A 17,502-nucleotide genomic window follows, 5' to 3' on the forward strand; every position below is an offset into this window, starting at 1 on the left:
TCTGTGGCCAAACCCCTGCCTGCAGCAGTGACATCTGGAAGAGGTATTGTTATAAAAGACGGACACACAGAGGGGGCTGTTGTGTGGCACCCGGCCTCGGCTCACCTCTCTCCACGTTGGAAAATGTACATTAAGTTTGACAAGCCGGGCCTTCATGGTGACTGGAGCTCTGGCTATAGGCTACTCTCCCCCCGCTGCATAGGACCCTTATAGCCCCACAGAGACACAGGGAGCCACACAATCTCTCCAATACAAGACGGGGTGGGGGTCCTAACGAAGTTTGGGACCACCCAACGCGCATAGCCTCCCTCCTCTTCATCAGCTCATCAACACCCAATTCCCCAGAAAACGCTCCATTTAACAAGTCATGCAGGACTCCCCATTTTTGCCGCTGCGATGATGCATTTGCTTAAATTTAAACAAAAATATACAGTCCAACAATCCAATTAACTGTAATCATTTTAGGAAAGGAACTTACTGGAAAGAGACGCAGCAGGATTAACAGTATTTGTCAGGCTTCAAATGAAGGGCCTCAGCTCAGCTTATGGTTGGCTCTTTTTTCTCCACCACAACATTTTTGGTGGGCTAGTTCTCCAAGATCTCATGAAACTTAAATTGAGAGAAAATCCAAATACAACGCCTGCCAGCTTCCTAATCAGCAGAGCCTTTACTCTGTGCCTGTGCTTTTATGAAAAAATATCTGTCCTCACACACAAGAAATCCAAGTACAAGACCTTTAGAAGAAGACAGAATTTAATGAAATTAATGAAAGAAAAAAAAAGGTTTTTGTAATACAGTTTGGTTCACTGTGTTCATTAGAAGTGCTGCCATGAAATACTAGACTTATCTTATTAGAATTAGAAAGTCTTCACTTGTCAAATTCGACCTCAAAACCGCGACATACGGAAGAGGCTGAAGATATGATGATGATGACCTCCTTTTGTTCAAGTCCAGTAGATTCTGTATATCACACCGAATAAAGTAATAAACACTTAAGAGAACATGAAAGTGGACATAATTTAAACTACTTTCTTCAGGCCTAAAATAAAATAATGATAATGATCTCAAAGCACACAACAAAGTTGAAAATTCATCATGCATCTTTAACAATGAAATGTATTGCAAATTAAGATATTTCAACAACAACATTTCGACATTCCACACCTGCAATGATAAAGAACAGCACACACAGAATAACTTCCAGTAAAATGGTTCTTTTTACTTCATAAAAGTAATAGTGGGTAAAAATTGTTGACTATTTGTAGTATTTATTGGTCTTCAATGGAATACTTTAACAATAATTTCTATTTTTTTTTTTTTAATGGGGAAAAGTAGGAATCAGAGACAGAGATGATGACAAATTCTCCTTTATAATCTTACGTTAATTGGACACGCTAAAATTGCTCCTAGGTGCGTGTGTGCCCGTGTGTGTGCCCGTGTGTGTGCCCGTGTGTGTGCCCGTGTGTGTGCCCGTGTGTGTGCCCGTGTGTGTGCCCGTGTGTGTGCCCGTGTGTGTGTATGGTGCGTGAGGCCTGCGATGGACTGGCGACCTGTCCAGGGTGTATTCCAGCCTCTAGCCCAATGACAGCTGGGATAGGCTCCAGCACCCCCCAGCAACCCTGAACAGGACTTAGTGTTGGTTAACAGAGTATGTATGTATTTATATTTTCCAAATAATCAGAAGTAACAAGATATCTGGGGCAAAGTGGATACACCCTCAATTGCAACAAAACCTTCCAAGGACTACATGCAGAGGGGGGTAGGAAGTAAAACCCAAATAGTACAATCTAAAAATAGCACGAGGTAACAGAAAGCCTAATTTTCAACTGTAACACAGAGCGAGGCTGTCTTGCGGCAAATGAGACAAACACGAACATTCATTTTTAAAGGACAAAGATTTTACTGCAAACATAAAAATTTAATATATTTACTCTGAGCAGAATTATGGGGAAGGCTTGCCCATTTGGACACAAGCTGTCCATTGGCCTTGTGCAGTCTACGGTAAAAAAAAAATATTCTGTTTCCTCTGGAGGGAAGAGCTTTCACTGTGAATAAACCTGAGAAGTGGCAGACTCTGTACAATGGGCAGCAAGGACACACTCATCTCCCAAATTAACCTGGGGAATAAATCCTCAGCGCTACCCAGTGTGTAACATTTATAGTTTAGTAACAAAGAGCCTGTAATAAATTCAGATTTTATTTATTTATTGTAATTTCTATATATTTTTAACATGTTATTTGTTTAAACACCCCAGATCTTTTCAAACTATTCCAGGTTTCTTGGGTTTGACAGTAGAATTTTAATCCTAATCCCATGCCCAATATTCAGAGTAAAGAAACCAAGGTGAAGGTGTTGATTCTAATGACAAGGCAAAAGAAAAATATGAATACTGCTGAGCATTACAGCCACTTTTCGTCAAGACATCCAGTGATTCCAGTTTGTGTGTCAAGGCCTGAATGTCTCTAAAGTCTACACTCCCATGAGATTATGAAGGTGTCTTACCTGGAAGGCTTATTCTCTTCAGAAAGAAATCCAGACCGATGGTTTGTTTGTACTGCTTTCCAAAAGCCTCCTGAGCAAACCTGGTGGCGAGTGATGTCTGAAACAGAGAGACAAAGGCAGCGACGGCATGACACAACAACTCTTCAGCAACCCGTCGGGAAAATAATGACTTGCTATTCGAGTAAAGTATCTTTTGAATGACAGGCAATCTAAGAGCAGACAGTGAGTCCCACAGATTTAATGATAAAGTGAGGGCGGGCTATTGTGGACACGACTAAATCATACAATGCACTTATTACAGCATGAGCACCCACAACTAAAATCCGACATTCTTAATCCAGCAGCATAAAGGATTATAACCACCCACCACCCAAGTACACCAACTCATTTTATTTTGAAGAAAAAAATATGGTTTCTCTGCTATGGTCTAATTGAAAAATGACAATTTGAAATTTTATGTTCCAAAAATATTGATTATTTCTTTAAAAAAAAGAATAATGTTGACACAATTAAAATGCACTGATCTACTAAGTGCAACATGTAAAGGGTTGTAATTTGTACACACCATAAACCTGTATTATTTCACCAAAGCTCTACCATAATGTCCTCATCCCTGCAGAGCCACTCACAATGTAAACTTTAAGTGTCCAAGACATTAATTCCATCAGTACAAATCCATTTTAAATGCTGTCACAATCCATCATGATTGAGCAGGGCGCACACTGATGTAATAGTCTGCCGTCTCTCCGCTCTGCCACACTTGTGAGGAGCGAAAACCTACAGAAATGACAGAAACAGGTGTCGGAATATGTGTCATGTCTCCTGGAGGCAGACGTAATAATTGACGCAAATTATAAGAGCTCCATCACTGTCACTGATGTGTTTAAGGAAGAGAAGAAAAAGCATGTCGGGGACTCTCCTGACATCCATGGGAATCCAGTGCTCAGGCTTGACTAGCCAAGTTTAATTCACTTTGATGGATGAGGATAGAGGAGAAAAATGAAGTGCTGAGTGTCTTTTAGCTATCTCTCCAACCACATGCTAACAGCAACACAACAGAGACACAAAGCAAGGGGATTTGAGTGTGGCCGCACACACGTTTTAACACTGCGCCTTCACAATCACTGGGGTTTAGAGGCACTTTCACCAACTATCATCCTTCAATCCACTGAGCTTTCACTTGAACCCACAACCTTGTGTAATGACATGTATGCTCTAAGGACCTATATGGACGAACGTTTCGTACAAAGCTTCTTGCTGAGGACGTTGATATGTGTACTCATTTATTTCACAACCATATCAACTCTCCAGTAGGGAAAAAGAATATGCTCACCCTCTCTCTTTCTTCCAGACAGTCAAGAGAACTGGGAACAATATTATTGTCAAGTTCATAGTCCCACGCATTTTTGCATTCATAGGTTTCCAAGGAATATGAAGTCTAAACCAAATAAAACTGTGCATTGTTTCTGACTAAAAGAACACGACAGAGACGTGAGGTTCTGACAATAAAATTTACGTAGCCACATTACCTCAACAATGAAAAGGCAAGTTACAACATTTTAAGGGTTAAAAACTTCAACTATCTTAAAACAAAACTGAAGTCAGTGACCACAAAATGTAACAATACGGCTGTTGACAAGTCTATGTCTGCTGAGACAAGATGTCAGGGCAAAACAACCAGACTGCTGTGATAGTTTTATGAGAATCTTTAATTAAAAACACCACATTTTGTGAATTATTTTATTTGGGGCTGTCAGTAGATTGAATTTATTTAATCTCAATTAATCACACTAAAGCTGTGTTAACTCTTGCTTAACGGAAAATAATCACATATTTTCTAGGGAAGTTTTATCAACATAAGAGTGATAACTAATGCTTATAATGTTGTGCTTTTAGCAAGTTTTGAAACGTTTCAGCGGCTCTGAGGTTATTCTGAGGAATGTTCTTCAGTTATTTTGGGTTGTTGTATCAAAACAACTGTATGCATGAGGACGGAAAGCATTATTGGCCACTCTGTGATCGATATCTTCCTTAATATTTAGAAAAGACAAAAAAAACTGTTATTAATTAGGATTAGAAATGTTATTTTATTGACTATTTTATAACAGTTTTGTGAAGCCACTTAAGAAAAATCCATCATCAAGTTACCTATCACACTGGTCAGTCTAAAAAACACAGAGTGACTGACGCAAAAAGGGAGAAAATCAGCCGTTTAAGAAGCCCAAACAATCACTGACAACACAGAAATAACAAGCTTGGACAGCAAAAATATATTCCACATGCTGGCCCTGGCAGAGTCGCTCATTTGTCTTGGCATTCCAGTAGCGTTGGCTCTCTTCCCTCAACATAGTGGCTTTTTTTCCATCCCTACAATTGAAGTAACCAGCGACTGCAAAAGCGTAATCCTGACACTCTAACAGAGAACAGTGAAGGGTCAGCGATGATACCAGTGCCGGGAAGTGGGAGAAACTTGACTGAAACAAGAAACGAGCATGGAAAAAAAGTGTGATGCAACTCATACACGCTGTGTAATACCGCGGCCGCTTTGCATTCTATTCTTTCATTCATTCATTGAAGCTTGAAAGGTTTAGATATTTAGATTAGATTAGATTTAGATAGACAGACGGACGGACGGACAGACAAACAGACAGACAGACAGACAGACAGACAGACAGACAGACAGATAGACAGATAGACAGATAGTCAGACAGACAGACAGACAGACAGATAGATTTTTCATGAATTAATACTGATGGAATCTTCACTTGTACCTTTAAAAGGCTTCAACCTATTTAAAAACATCCTGCTCAGGTAGCCAAGCCTTCTGGCTTTCTCAGTGAACGGACAGCTAACCACCAGCAGAAATTCCTCTGCAAATCGCATCCAAGAAAAACCGATCCAATAGCAATTTGTGGAGTAAATTGACATTAATAAGGGAGGAAACGGCATTCAAGACGTCAGTCAATGGTTCCTGCTGAACTGAGAGGGGGCACAGCTCCTGTTTTGGCCCGAAAAGGGACAAGCAGGTAAGTCATTCAGACAGTGACAAGCTGACACCTGGCAGCACCGTGAGGAGGGTTATGAATGTACCATATCTGCTGGGAACAGAGATGTGTGTGTTCACAAGGCTCCCACCCAGTGCCCTTCTGATGCACATAAAAAGAAAATCTAGGCTTCGCAGAAGGAGAACATTAAGTTCAACAGTAGTGTACTCTCCCTCATTTTCACAATTTTCCAAAAACTTCAACTAACTAACTGAAACTAATTTCATATGGCCCTATAAAGGCCTTTTGTTTTTTCATAAATTCTGTTTTTTCTGTTTTATATTTAGGAATTCCATTATCTTCTGTTATGATTTGTGGGAATCCTGTTTTTATGAGTATCTATTTCCGGGCCGAATACGATGTTTTGTTATAAACAACCAAAATGTATACAAATTAAATTAGAAATCAACTTGCTTTTATTGAATTGAGAACTTATTCCCCTCCAAATAATCATTGGTTTTCTGAACTTCTCCAACAAGCAGCTGCTGTTGTGACTTAAAATACTGCACACACATCTGCTCTTGAGAGGTGGATTCTGAGTAGACCTCATTTTAATCAGCCAATTTTGCAACTATTTATTGCTCTGTGGTGAGAAAAGTCAGCTGAGATAATCACCTAACTTTTGGTCAAAAATAGCAAAAAACTTAAATGGGCTTACACCCTCTAGACACACCAGGACCATGAGCACGACTGCTGCGCTTCGCACCGTGTTTTCACCCGTGGCTTCAAATCTACTGCATCTGCCACCATTTCCGCATTGTTTTTTTTTTTATATCCTCACTACCTTCCTCACAGTTTTGACCATGCCTCTTCCATCACGTTCCGGACACGGCTAAGCACCGGTAAGTGCTGCTTGTGGACTTAACAGACTTGTCACTACACGCATCACTTTCTATTTCAGTGTATGATCTTCATCAGAAATCTGAGTCAGTCAAATTCACGCTCCTGATCTGTTGTTCTCCCACTACAAAATAACAACCACCCTTGTCTACACCATTGGTGGACGTTTTCAGTCACAGATCACTCCAAAAACGTTCATATAAACACGGCCCACAACTGTTGCTCTGATTGTAGTTACAGGTGTCCGCCATCTGCTGATGTCAGACTTCATATTTGCACCTTGACATGTTTAAATCTAGCAATGCTGTTGCAATTTAATACACAAGAGTTAAAGCAAAAGTAAAATTGTCCTGTCTTTCAATCCGTCAGAGTCCTGAGGGGGTGAAGGCAGCTCCAAACTATAAAGGAGCATGAGGGAAACCACAGCCCATGTAAAAGATAATATCTCCAATCTGACCATGAAATACATTGGGATTCAAATGCTGGGGAGAGAAAATGAACTTGAAGTGTCTTTAAGAAACTACTAAATCATGGTCCCAAAAAACATTCATAAAATAGTCACAGTATGTATGCATTGAACAAAATGAGAGTGATTTTTCTTTCGGTATCTACGGGTTGCCATAGTATTGCAGCCTCCTCCACCTTACCGCCGCATCCTCCCGAGTCACACCAATGTTCTTCACAACCTCATTGGTCATCTTTCTCTTCTGGCCTCCCGAACTTTGCGTCTAAAATGTGCTACCTGAACGGACTCTGATACACTGGTTTCTAATTTTGTTTTTCCTAGTCACTCCCAATGAAAACCATAGCATCTGAAACTCTCGAACTCGAGACAATACATGGCTGTTTTTATTGCATTATTTATATGGAAGGAACAGCGTAATAACCTTAAAAGGCAGGTTAGCATAAAGTAAGACCTTTACAATGTACATTTTGTCGCAAACCATCTATTCAAAATGATCATGCGTCGCTACGAATATGCTAATTTTGTCTTCAAAGAATGCGTCAAAAGGCCTCACGTCACGTATTTCAGTTTTCAGTTCGAGTTGTGCTAATAGCTAACCTAGCAACGTCAGCGTCGGTCGCCATGGAGACTGGTAGCGTAGCGTCCGAATGAGCAAGGAGTTGTTGTTGTTGTTGTATACATGTCCGACTTCATCGACAGTCGTTCGTTGTCACTCGTTCTTAGTTTAACCAACTACGCTTCTCAATGCTGACGTTTGTTTATGGTGCTCGTCTTACCTTTCCACACGCTCCGTCTCCGATCACTACAAATTTCAACTGTCGATCCTGGCTGTCCTCCTCAGAGTCCGACATTGCGATGTGGAATGCTGGTTTATAGTAAGATAATGTCTTTCTAAAGATCGCAGCGTTCCACAAAATAGCTCTGAAAACGGCTTCGGCACGGTGGTTGGTCACAAATGGATTAAACAGGAGCCGAGTGGACAAATACCGCCATTTTGTGTCCACTGACACACGGCTGCTCTGCTCGGAACAAACCACTCTCACTCCGTGTTCCTTACAGTCCGTTTAGGTTCGAGGGAGATACAAAGACCCGAGAAGTGGTTTATTTGATAAAATTAATCACCCCGTTACGTACAAGTATTTCTTCCTGGGGCAATAAAAACATCTTAGACGAGACAAATAGAGAAGAGAAGTTCCAGTTTGGCAGATGGTAGCGCCCAATGAGCTACGCGCTGCTGTTACCATGGTAACAGACGTGAACGTACCGGTTTAAATAAAATAAAAAATAAATAAAATAATAAGTCAAATGACTTGTCATGCTTGACAAAGGAGAAAATATATTAGTAGTAGTAGTAGTAGTAGTAGTATTACATTCACCAAGTATTTAATTGGTCTATATTTCAAAGTAAGTAATTTCAAATTATCTCACTCATAAACAGGATTTTCTAAAGATTAAAGTTAGAATCAGCAATTTAATTAGAAACACAATATGTTGCATGTAGTAGATAATATATCTCATGTCTTGAGCACTACAGTGTGGGAAGATGGGGGTGTTTAGATTTCAACCATGTGCAAGAAAAGATATGTCTGTGCATCAGGTATCTGCTCATGCAGGTTTGAGAAGATGTTATGTGGGACGTCCACTCTCCAGCCCATCGATGGCATCCACTGAATCAAGCTTTTGGGACAGTGAGGCGCCAACAGTAGCCACAAAGGGTTTTGATAGACTTAGACTTAGACTTTCTTTATTGTCATTGCACAAAAACATATCACTATATTATGGCAACGAAATTTCGGTCTGAGGCCTCCGGTTTCCAAAAACAAAAACTATGTATCCAAAATAATGAACATGAAACATGAAAATCAGATGCAATTGTTGTTTTAAATACCATGTATTTCCGTGCCTTTCAATAGTGTGGCTGAAGTGTGCTTGAACTTAAAACAGCTCCTAATGTATTTATACTGCATTTGACCAGGCTACGAGTTTTGTGGTCTGAGGATGGCATCCTCAACTCTTACCCATCTCAGACAGACAGACAGACAGACAGACTACATTATCATGAATCACTTTGGGAGTGTCCCCTCAGGTAGCTTGGGCCCCTGTTTAAAAACACACTCCAGGTAAATTAAAGAGGTTAGAGGTTCATTCAGTTTGATTTTTTTAAACCCAAAAATGTAGTATGTATTAATCTATATGGACACATATTCATACACACCCATATACTACATACTACAACCACTGCTACTGCTATTACTGCTACTGCCAGCACTACTACTACTGCTACTGATCATCATCATCATCATCTTCATCAGTAAGATCAACATTCACTTCGTCGTCGTCATCATCATAATGCGAACTGTAATAATAACATTACTTCTAATGCTCATTGTCGGGGTGTCACACCAGTGTTTGGGGACACCTTCTCACCAGTCAGGTGTCTGAAAACTGTAATAGCTGATGGTCAGTCTGGTGCTGCTTAGTTCAGCTGACACCAGATTGGTTAGCCTGTAGATGCTTGCTGGGTTCAACAGGGGTGAATAACTGTGGATCAGTTAGTGCCCATTTCAAATCCACATCAACTGGCTCTCAGACTATTTCTCAGATCAAAGGACAACACAGTAGAAAACAGGAACAGACTACCATAAGTTATCTTATCATAAAAGAAGTCCCCTTTTCCAGAAGATGTCATGTACACTCTCTTTCTGTCTCTGGATAATTTAGCAAGTAGCTGGTATCTCTCGCAGATATATGAGTCAAACTTGGATATACTCTGGATATAACACTGTTTCAAAGACACTGGAGGTTTGGAAAGCATGTTCAACTAATAGTAGGTCTAGTGGCAGACCAAAGTCGAGGCGAAGAGAGGCTTGATATATCAAACATATACCACATATAACACATATGTCAGACATGAGCCAAGTGCAGCCGGGTCCGTTCGCCTGTGTTTATGGATTATTTGTCTAGGCTGCACAGTGATAAAGAAGTAGCATAAGTTTAATTGAAAAATAAAATTAAATAAAGACAACTTCAACTGTTGTCACACAACAAAGCCTCCATCTACTGAAAAAGGCCCCACAGGGCAGCGTGTAGTCAAGAGGTGAAAAGGTCAGGATATCAGCTGTTCTTCAGTATGATCAGTAGCAGAAACTCTGATAGGGATCGCGCAGGACGTGTTTACACTCAGAGAGGATCCTTGACTCCAGCGACGTGTCTTGTTCCTCCTTAACCCCGGAAAAGTCATCTCCTTGTGTTGACGTGGGGCTATAAAGGAAGCTGTCAGTCCACCCTGTCCTGGATCCACACCGCCATTCATCATGGTCTGACAGCTCTTTTCGGGAGGAGAGTCATAGTGGCACACATGACACCTTCCGAGCTTCCGTGTGGAGATGAGGAGAGAGATGTTTGTGTTTCTTGTGGACAGAATAGAAGAGTATTGTCCTTTCTTTGGACTTCAAAAGAGAGGACACAGCCTTCTTTCTATTTCTTACATTTAACATTCTATTTTAATGTATCGGTAGGTTTGTTCTCATGAAAATAGATGGAGCACCACCTCAGTCCAGAGTCCTGAGGAAAATTGAAGTCGATGTAAGACTGCTTAAAACACAGATATTAATGGTAGAAGTTTAGTTCATGCTAATTTTAATATTTTGCATCAAGACAAAAACAACAATACTATTTACAAAGAGAAATATGTTTCAACACACATAACTTTATTGCTACTGGCAGAATTTAGATTTCTTTAGATGCTGAAAATCTTCTTCAAATAATCATGATATTTTGTTTCATTCATTATTATGTATATTACAAAAAGAAAAAAACGTTTTATATATATATATGAGAATTTTTTTCTCCACTATTCGTCCATATTTTTACATGGAAAATGGAAATACAAAATGCATATGAACTTGAGAATGAGTGAATATATGAATAAGTAATACACACATTTCCCATATCTGTTTGATTTAATAACATAGTTGTGCTTTTGAATCGCTCCAATGTTTACAGGAGCAGAATCGTTGAGATTCTCAATCAGTTTTTCAATTTTATGTCATGGTGTTTTGCCCAAAGAGTCTGCTGACCATTAGAAGTTCAACAAAGATTAGTCCCTGGTCTGGTCTTGCTCAGGTTTCCTCTCTATGTGAGGACACAAGTTGCAGTATAGTGTATGACCGAGCTGCTGACTCTCTGATAAAGACAACACCAACTCAAAGGAACCTGTTTTAACTGTTCATGTCTGAGTCCTTTAAGACAGCATAAAAAATTCAAGGAAGATTTTGACAAAATCGTTGATAATGTTTCACTCGTCATCGTTGACTATTTTTAAATGATAATAAAAGATCCCCTTTCATTTTTATATTCAACAAGATTTTTTTTGTGTTTTGATAGATAATCGTGCTCATATTATTTTCAAACAAGCATCCTCCCAAACCATTCTCTTTTCAGGAATAAAACTCCCATTCCAATAATGTCAATGCCTGATATGTTTTAATGTTTAATAAACACAGAAAAACAAATGCACATGTGTCATTTTGGACTGAACGTGACTTCCCAAATCCAAATATGAAATACACCATGTATTCAATAATATATATATTTATACTCCAAAGTGCTGAAATATGTTACCTTTCGTCGACGGATATTACAACTATGTGACAATGTTTTGTTTTTGTTTTTGTAATCACATTTTTCTTTTTTTTTTTAATGCCAATTATTAACATTTCTCTGGCTCTTGCTTGAATCTTGTCTCGTGACTCGATGATGTCATGGTTTCACTAGCTATAAATCCTTGTTCTTTTTATCAACAGCTGTTAACAATCCCAGCATTAGATTCTTGGGCCGCTCAGAGAGGGTTACTGTAAAGGTTGGCTTCACTGTCGAGGGTTTGCAAAACTAAGCATCGCTTTGGAATGATCAATGCCATCATCAAAACCGGTTAACGGTCAACAACAGTAAAATAACTCATCACGTGACACGAATAATCCGTCCTTAATATCATACTTTTGCACACGCAGCGAGAAATGAAACCAAACGCACGCAGTCTGCAACAGTCACTGAATAATTATGCAGAGGTAGGATGTGAGGTGTCCGTGAGGTCCTTGAACGCCTCGTTGAGGAGAAACAAACGTGCTTTCTTTTTGTCTAAAATTAAAAAAAAAAAAAAGTTCTCCTGTGAAAGGCCAAAGGTGAGGCAGGTGGGAGATTATTGGGATGGGTAATCTCTTCCTTTTGTCAAAAGTTTCTACAGAATAAATATGGGTCACTGGTTGGCCGCACACGCAGACAGGGTCCAGGCGGGGAGGCAGTATGTGTAGGGGTAGTAGTAGGAGGGCTGCAGGGACAGCAGGGGCGGCCTCAGGACCTCTCCCGGACCGTACTGTCTCTGGTCGTCCCGAACCAGAACCTTCACCGCCACCTTCTTCGCCGCCGGCGTGGACGCCATCAGGTCCGCGGCCATTTGGCGGCGTTTGGTCTTGTAGCGGCGGTTCTGGAACCAGATCTTGACCTGGGTCTCGGTAAGTTTAAGGGAGGCGGCCAGGTCCGCTCGTTCCGGTCCGGACAGGTACCGCTGGTGGTTGAAGCGACGCTCCAGCTCGAACACCTGAGCGTGCGAGAAGGCGGCCCGGGAGCGCTTCTTCCGCTGCTTGGGCTGATCCAGAACCTGCTCGTCCACGCAATCTGTCACACGGAGAGACCAACGTCAGCCGCACGCACGGCACAACTCGAACGTGACCATTGTATTGTTTATTTTGATGCTGGAATAAATCGTTAAACTCAAGCACGGCGCATGAATACTTAATATTTGATCAAAATAGTGTCATAAATAAAAACCGAATGAATGGCAAAAAAATCAAAATAAATAAAAATAAAACGGTTTAATTCATGCTACGGCACAATGAGGTTGATAATGTGTCGAAGCGATAATAGATAAAAGTCCGTATATAGATAGTCAGATCAAGTTAAAATGAAAATGTAAATAAATTCAAAGAAAACAAAACGTTTTTTAGGTGATCCAACAGAAAAATGGACGCGATTTATTAATTTAAATAAATGAACGTCAAAAGACAAAAGAACTACTAAAGAGGGAATATACAAAGATTTCAAACGGAAAGTGTATTAAATGAAATAAAATAAATGAAAACATAAATGAATGGCGGCAGCAAAACAATAGAAAACACACACACATACATACATATATATATATGTAATTTTGTATCCTTTGTAATATTACCATATTCGTTATCGAAAAATAAATATATTACTAATAATGTCGGTTATGCATAACTTTAAAATACAATCACACGTAAATATATCACGCGTTACATAAATAAAGAAGTATGTAAATAAAGTAAAATAAAGCAGCAGAACATATGCTTGTACCACATGTACAACACTAATAATGGAAGCTATTCTCATGTCGGTCAACAATACGCGATGTGAATCATGGACTTAGGTCGAATATTTACAATTTGATGATGTGAAAATAAAAATGCAGATGATAACATAATAATATTATATAAATGATCAGTATTTGGTGTGTTTCGATAACCTGAATACAGGCAGAACTAAATACTCCGTCATACATATTTAAAAACAGCACCGTTCTTTATTGTCATTACATGATGACGCAGCATATATCAAGACCGTTTCAAATCAGTCAGGAAAATTATTTCTAAAATGATGCCAGATCTGATCAAAATAACACCATATAATGAGCCACCGAGCATAAAATGTATTCATATTCGCTGTCGTAATTCGAATAAAGAAGACTGTCTCATATTAAACATCAGTAATCTCGGGAATTTAGTTTTGATTTATATCGATGTGCAACTGCATCTGCATCTGTACATGCGCATTAAGAACGGCGATGTGTGGGTTATGAGCTGCAGTAAAATATCAATGGCGTTAAATACTACATTTTCAACATCTTTTCCAGAAACAAGAAAAGTCGATCTCTGTAATTACACATCTGGAAGCGCTGCACATGACAATAATTCGGTTGCATAAATCTTAATGGTGCGTGAAAGCTGTTAATCTGAAGACCTGGGTTGCTGCAAAAACCCATTATCGTGATCGAGCAGTTTCCAGAGGATGAAGTTGATTTGAACAGGCATCCAATTTCTAATCCTTGATACGACAAATTTATTAGTAGAGAGATTAAAATTCTGATTAAATTAAGAGGGTAAACATATACATTACATAATATTTATCATTTGCACGACAACAACTAGAGTTAGGCCTAGTGCGCAATGAAGGACGTGGATCACGATCTGCCGCTTCTGTTGTGATTCATTTTCAGAGTGAAAACATAGATATCAAGAGCTATTGTTTATTCATTTTAATAAATTCTCATATGTGTGGCTTGAAATGATTTAAAGGGAGATGACAGACAGTACATGTCAACTACCATCGATTAACTATTACATATTCAGGAGTGCATAATGCGCACTATTATAACAAATGTCAGCCGGAGAGTGTGTTCTTATGTAGTGGCAACGCAAATCAATACACTAATAATTTTCACACCAGGATTGTTGCCAAAGATCTGGCTGAAGCGAAGAAAGTAGGCTTTCGCTGCAGTATGCGTGTGATCCAACATGAGACGCTCAGCCTGGTTTAAAACTTGTTTAAAATATAGCATGACTACGTGGCAAGTGAATCCATGTGATACAAATCGTTCCCATCAGGACGATAATAATCACATATGAGTCTTCTGCCAAACGTGGCAAGCCATTTACGCGCATGAAAGTCCTGATTCATTGTGCCTATGATGCCTGTTTGTCACTCACCCGGCGGATTAGATGCAAAAGTTGTGCGTAAAAGCCACACACAACACACCCAGCCAACGGATATGCGTTGATATCGAGGAGAAAGAACACTATTAATGACACCGGTGTATAGTATAAAAGTGTAATGCACTCTTAAGACGCTTGCAGAAGCGACGAGATAGTCCTGTTAATACTAAACCATCGTTTTTAGAAATGTTTATTTTACGACAGCGTGTGAATCAAAGTGTCAGGCGCGTAAAAGTTATTTGTTGACTAGATTTACTCATGAAAACGGGAGCTAAGTGTTGATCATAAAATCATTTGGGTAATCAATCAGGAGTTAAATTGCTAAATCCAAACATTTGAAGTGCATTAATATTATGATTCACATGCTAAAATAATTTAACAGAAAGTAAACATCGCGTCTGAGCAATGGCACCGACGCCAATCCTGAGTTAGAGGGAAAACACTAAGGCTGCATTTTTGACGGGAATGTCGTTTACATACAATAATATCCAACGTCTTGCATCCTTTTTAATATACAACAATCCCCCCTTATGGAGCAAAAGAAGCAAGCAAAGAGCAAGCAAAGTTGCTAAGGTTAGCTCTGGAATAAGAGCGCATTTTGGACGTATTTCAACCAGAATGTTATTTTTCTTGTGAAAAATGGTGCCCAAACAAAAGGTCGTGTACGAGTCATGTCATTCTATAATCCAGCAGATGTTGGTAAACAATAACAAATGCCACGTTGAGAGTAGGCACCAGGAAACTGGGTCAAATGAGTGACGGCACTCGTTTCAGATGAGTGTGTGACATTTATTACCGGCAAAATGGGTGCTTTCACGCGGGCTTTCTTTAAAGAAGAAGGGAGGGAGTCCGTTTTATCATTTTCCCGGACGAGCATGGGAGTCAACTGCCGCCCCAAACGCCGCGTTCAAGCGGTGATCTTGCACATTTGTCTGACACTCTCCGCCGGGCTCCCTGTGACAGTGATACGCACAGGTTCCAGGAGCTCTTACCTGGGCCGTGATGCGGCTCGCTGTCACTCTTGGTGATCTCCGCGGCTGCGCACTCCTGGTCGGTCTCCTCCTGAACACTCTCCTCGGGAACATCAGACGTCGGATCGTCATCTTTCTTCAGCTCGACCCGGTTCTTCCCGTCATTGTCGTCGCTGAGCCCCGAATCAGAGTCGTAACTCTTGTGGTCCGCGGGCACGCGAGCCTCCGCGTCCTCCCGCCTCGAGCCTCCGTGCACTTCCCCGAATATTTTCCAGCACGTCGTCTTGGAGAAACACACGTCCAGGTCTGGTAAGTGTCTACTGTCGTCCTTCTTGTTCAGGATGGCTTGGATGGAGAACGGCATCAGGGAGCTGCCGCGGACGGCCATTTTCGAAGGCAGTTGCTTTTAAGTCTTCAGAGCGGTGAGAGAAAGTTTTCCAGACAAAAAAAAGTCAGTCAATCGACATCTTAAACTCCCCGGCTGAAGTAGTTAAGCAGCAACTCCGATATGCTGTCGCGCTCGCATCCCTTGTAAAGAAGCAGTGTAACGTGTCGCGGACATCCAGGGGCGACGCTGCTCCTCCGCATTTCTGCGCCTTCTGCCTTCTCCGGCCCTTTTTCACTTTCTGCCCTCACCTGTGACTGACAGGCGCGTCTCCCGGCTTGCTATTGGCCGAGCCTGGCGGGATCCCGTCTCGTGATTGGACACTGTAAATGACATCACGTATCTGTCAGCTGTGTAAGTGATGACACAAACATTATTTCGACAGTTACTCACACATTGTTTACTCACGAAATGCTTTTTCAGCATCCACTATAAACAAGTTTCAATAGCAAAAAAAAATTTTTTTTCAATCAGAATTAGTATTTAAAAATAATTAACATTGCATTATCCTTTCACAAACGAACTTTAACTTACATTATTGGTATTTGTGTAAATATATACTTTGGCGTGGATGAATGTATAAATATGCGCAAAAAATTAAATATATGTTTCAAAAAATGCATCCGTTTTCATAATACCAGAAGTGCTGTTAGTAAGTAGTCAATCTAATTATACATTTCAAAATATATGAAACCTCTGCCATAGATTTGCTTTAATCAATATTAAAAAAAATGACAATAGAACTGAACTTTATTATACGTATACGTCACATAAAAAGTCATGTTAATATTTCCATTTTCTGTACGATGTGCAGTTTATATTAATATTCTTGTCGTTCTTCTGGTATATAACGGAGACAATATATTACTAGATTTAAATGTTTTAAAATATAATTGATGTAAAAGAAAATCAGTTCGAAAAAAAACTCGCACACTTGCTAAGTTTGGATGTTTGTTTTTAAATAAGTAATTTAAATAATATTTCTTTTCTTTCTTTTGCGCAAAGAAAAATAGCGGAGAGAGTCACAAAAATAATTTCATGCAAAACGTGAGTCTTTTAATAATATGAATTTTTAGTGATTATTATTCATCTACTTTTATATATAACATCAGTGCCAAACCGAAATATTTCACATTTTCCGCTCACCATTATGACGTTCCCAGAACAAAACCGGTCTCTTCATTGTTGTATTGTACCATCTAGTGGTTGCAGCACAAAAACCCTGCTCGAAGTTTTGACGACGACCTTGAACTCGAGGATGAATTCGGCGTTCGAACGTTTGCATGGTTTCATTCACTCTTATTCTAGTAAGGTTCTGGTCAAAGCGTTTGCCCATGCTGACTTCACGGACGCAAACGATGACGCAAACAAGATCCGCGTTGAACGTTCTCGTTTCGTTGAATCATTTTCCGAGAGTTGCGTTCATAATAAAAATAACTGCTTCATGGCCAGTTTTTTTTTTCCAAATTAATGCTCGACATTTTCTGTTTGCTAAAATAT

The 17,502-nt window shown here is 39.9% G+C and overlaps 2 protein-coding genes across 3 annotated transcripts in view; both read right to left on the reverse strand.

The window, feature by feature from the left end:
* The window catches only part of rab28 (RAB28, member RAS oncogene family), a 33,176-nt gene extending 25,289 nt beyond the window's left edge, over positions 1-7,887 (reverse strand). For both annotated transcript variants that reach the window (XM_053879483.1, XM_053879484.1), the window contains exons 1-2: positions 7,630-7,887; positions 2,504-2,600 (exon numbers count right to left, since the gene is read on the reverse strand). In XM_053879483.1, the coding sequence (XP_053735458.1) occupies positions 2,504-2,600; positions 7,630-7,704 (172 nt within the window). In that variant the 5' untranslated portion in view covers positions 7,705-7,887. The remainder of the gene's footprint in view (positions 1-2,503; positions 2,601-7,629) is intronic.
* A 3,447-nt stretch (positions 7,888-11,334) lies between these two features.
* nkx3-2 (NK3 homeobox 2) lies at positions 11,335-16,225 on the reverse strand. Its single transcript, XM_053879532.1, has 2 exons — positions 15,639-16,225; positions 11,335-12,529 (listed from the first exon to the last, which is right to left on the reverse strand). The coding sequence occupies exons 1-2, from the start codon at positions 16,003-16,005 to the stop codon at positions 12,111-12,113; spliced, it is 786 nt and encodes a 261-aa protein (XP_053735507.1). The 5' UTR covers positions 16,006-16,225; the 3' UTR covers positions 11,335-12,110.
* Positions 16,226-17,502: the final 1,277 nt, after the last annotated feature.

This window comes from Synchiropus splendidus, chromosome 11 (assembly GCF_027744825.2).
Source record: "Synchiropus splendidus isolate RoL2022-P1 chromosome 11, RoL_Sspl_1.0, whole genome shotgun sequence".
Classification (NCBI taxonomy): domain Eukaryota; kingdom Metazoa; phylum Chordata; class Actinopteri; order Syngnathiformes; family Callionymidae; genus Synchiropus; species Synchiropus splendidus.

What these genes read in the sequence shown, in the direction of transcription:
- nkx3-2 (XM_053879532.1), bottom strand. Translation starts at nt 16,005, where the DNA reads ATGGCCGTCCGCGGCAGCTCCCTGATGCCGTTCTCCATCCAAGCCATC. An exon ending in CGAGCCGCATCACGGCCCAG is followed by an intron (nt 12,530 to 15,638) that starts GTAAGAGCTCCT and finishes TCCGTGTGACAG; the next exon opens with ATTGCGTGGACGAGCAGGTT.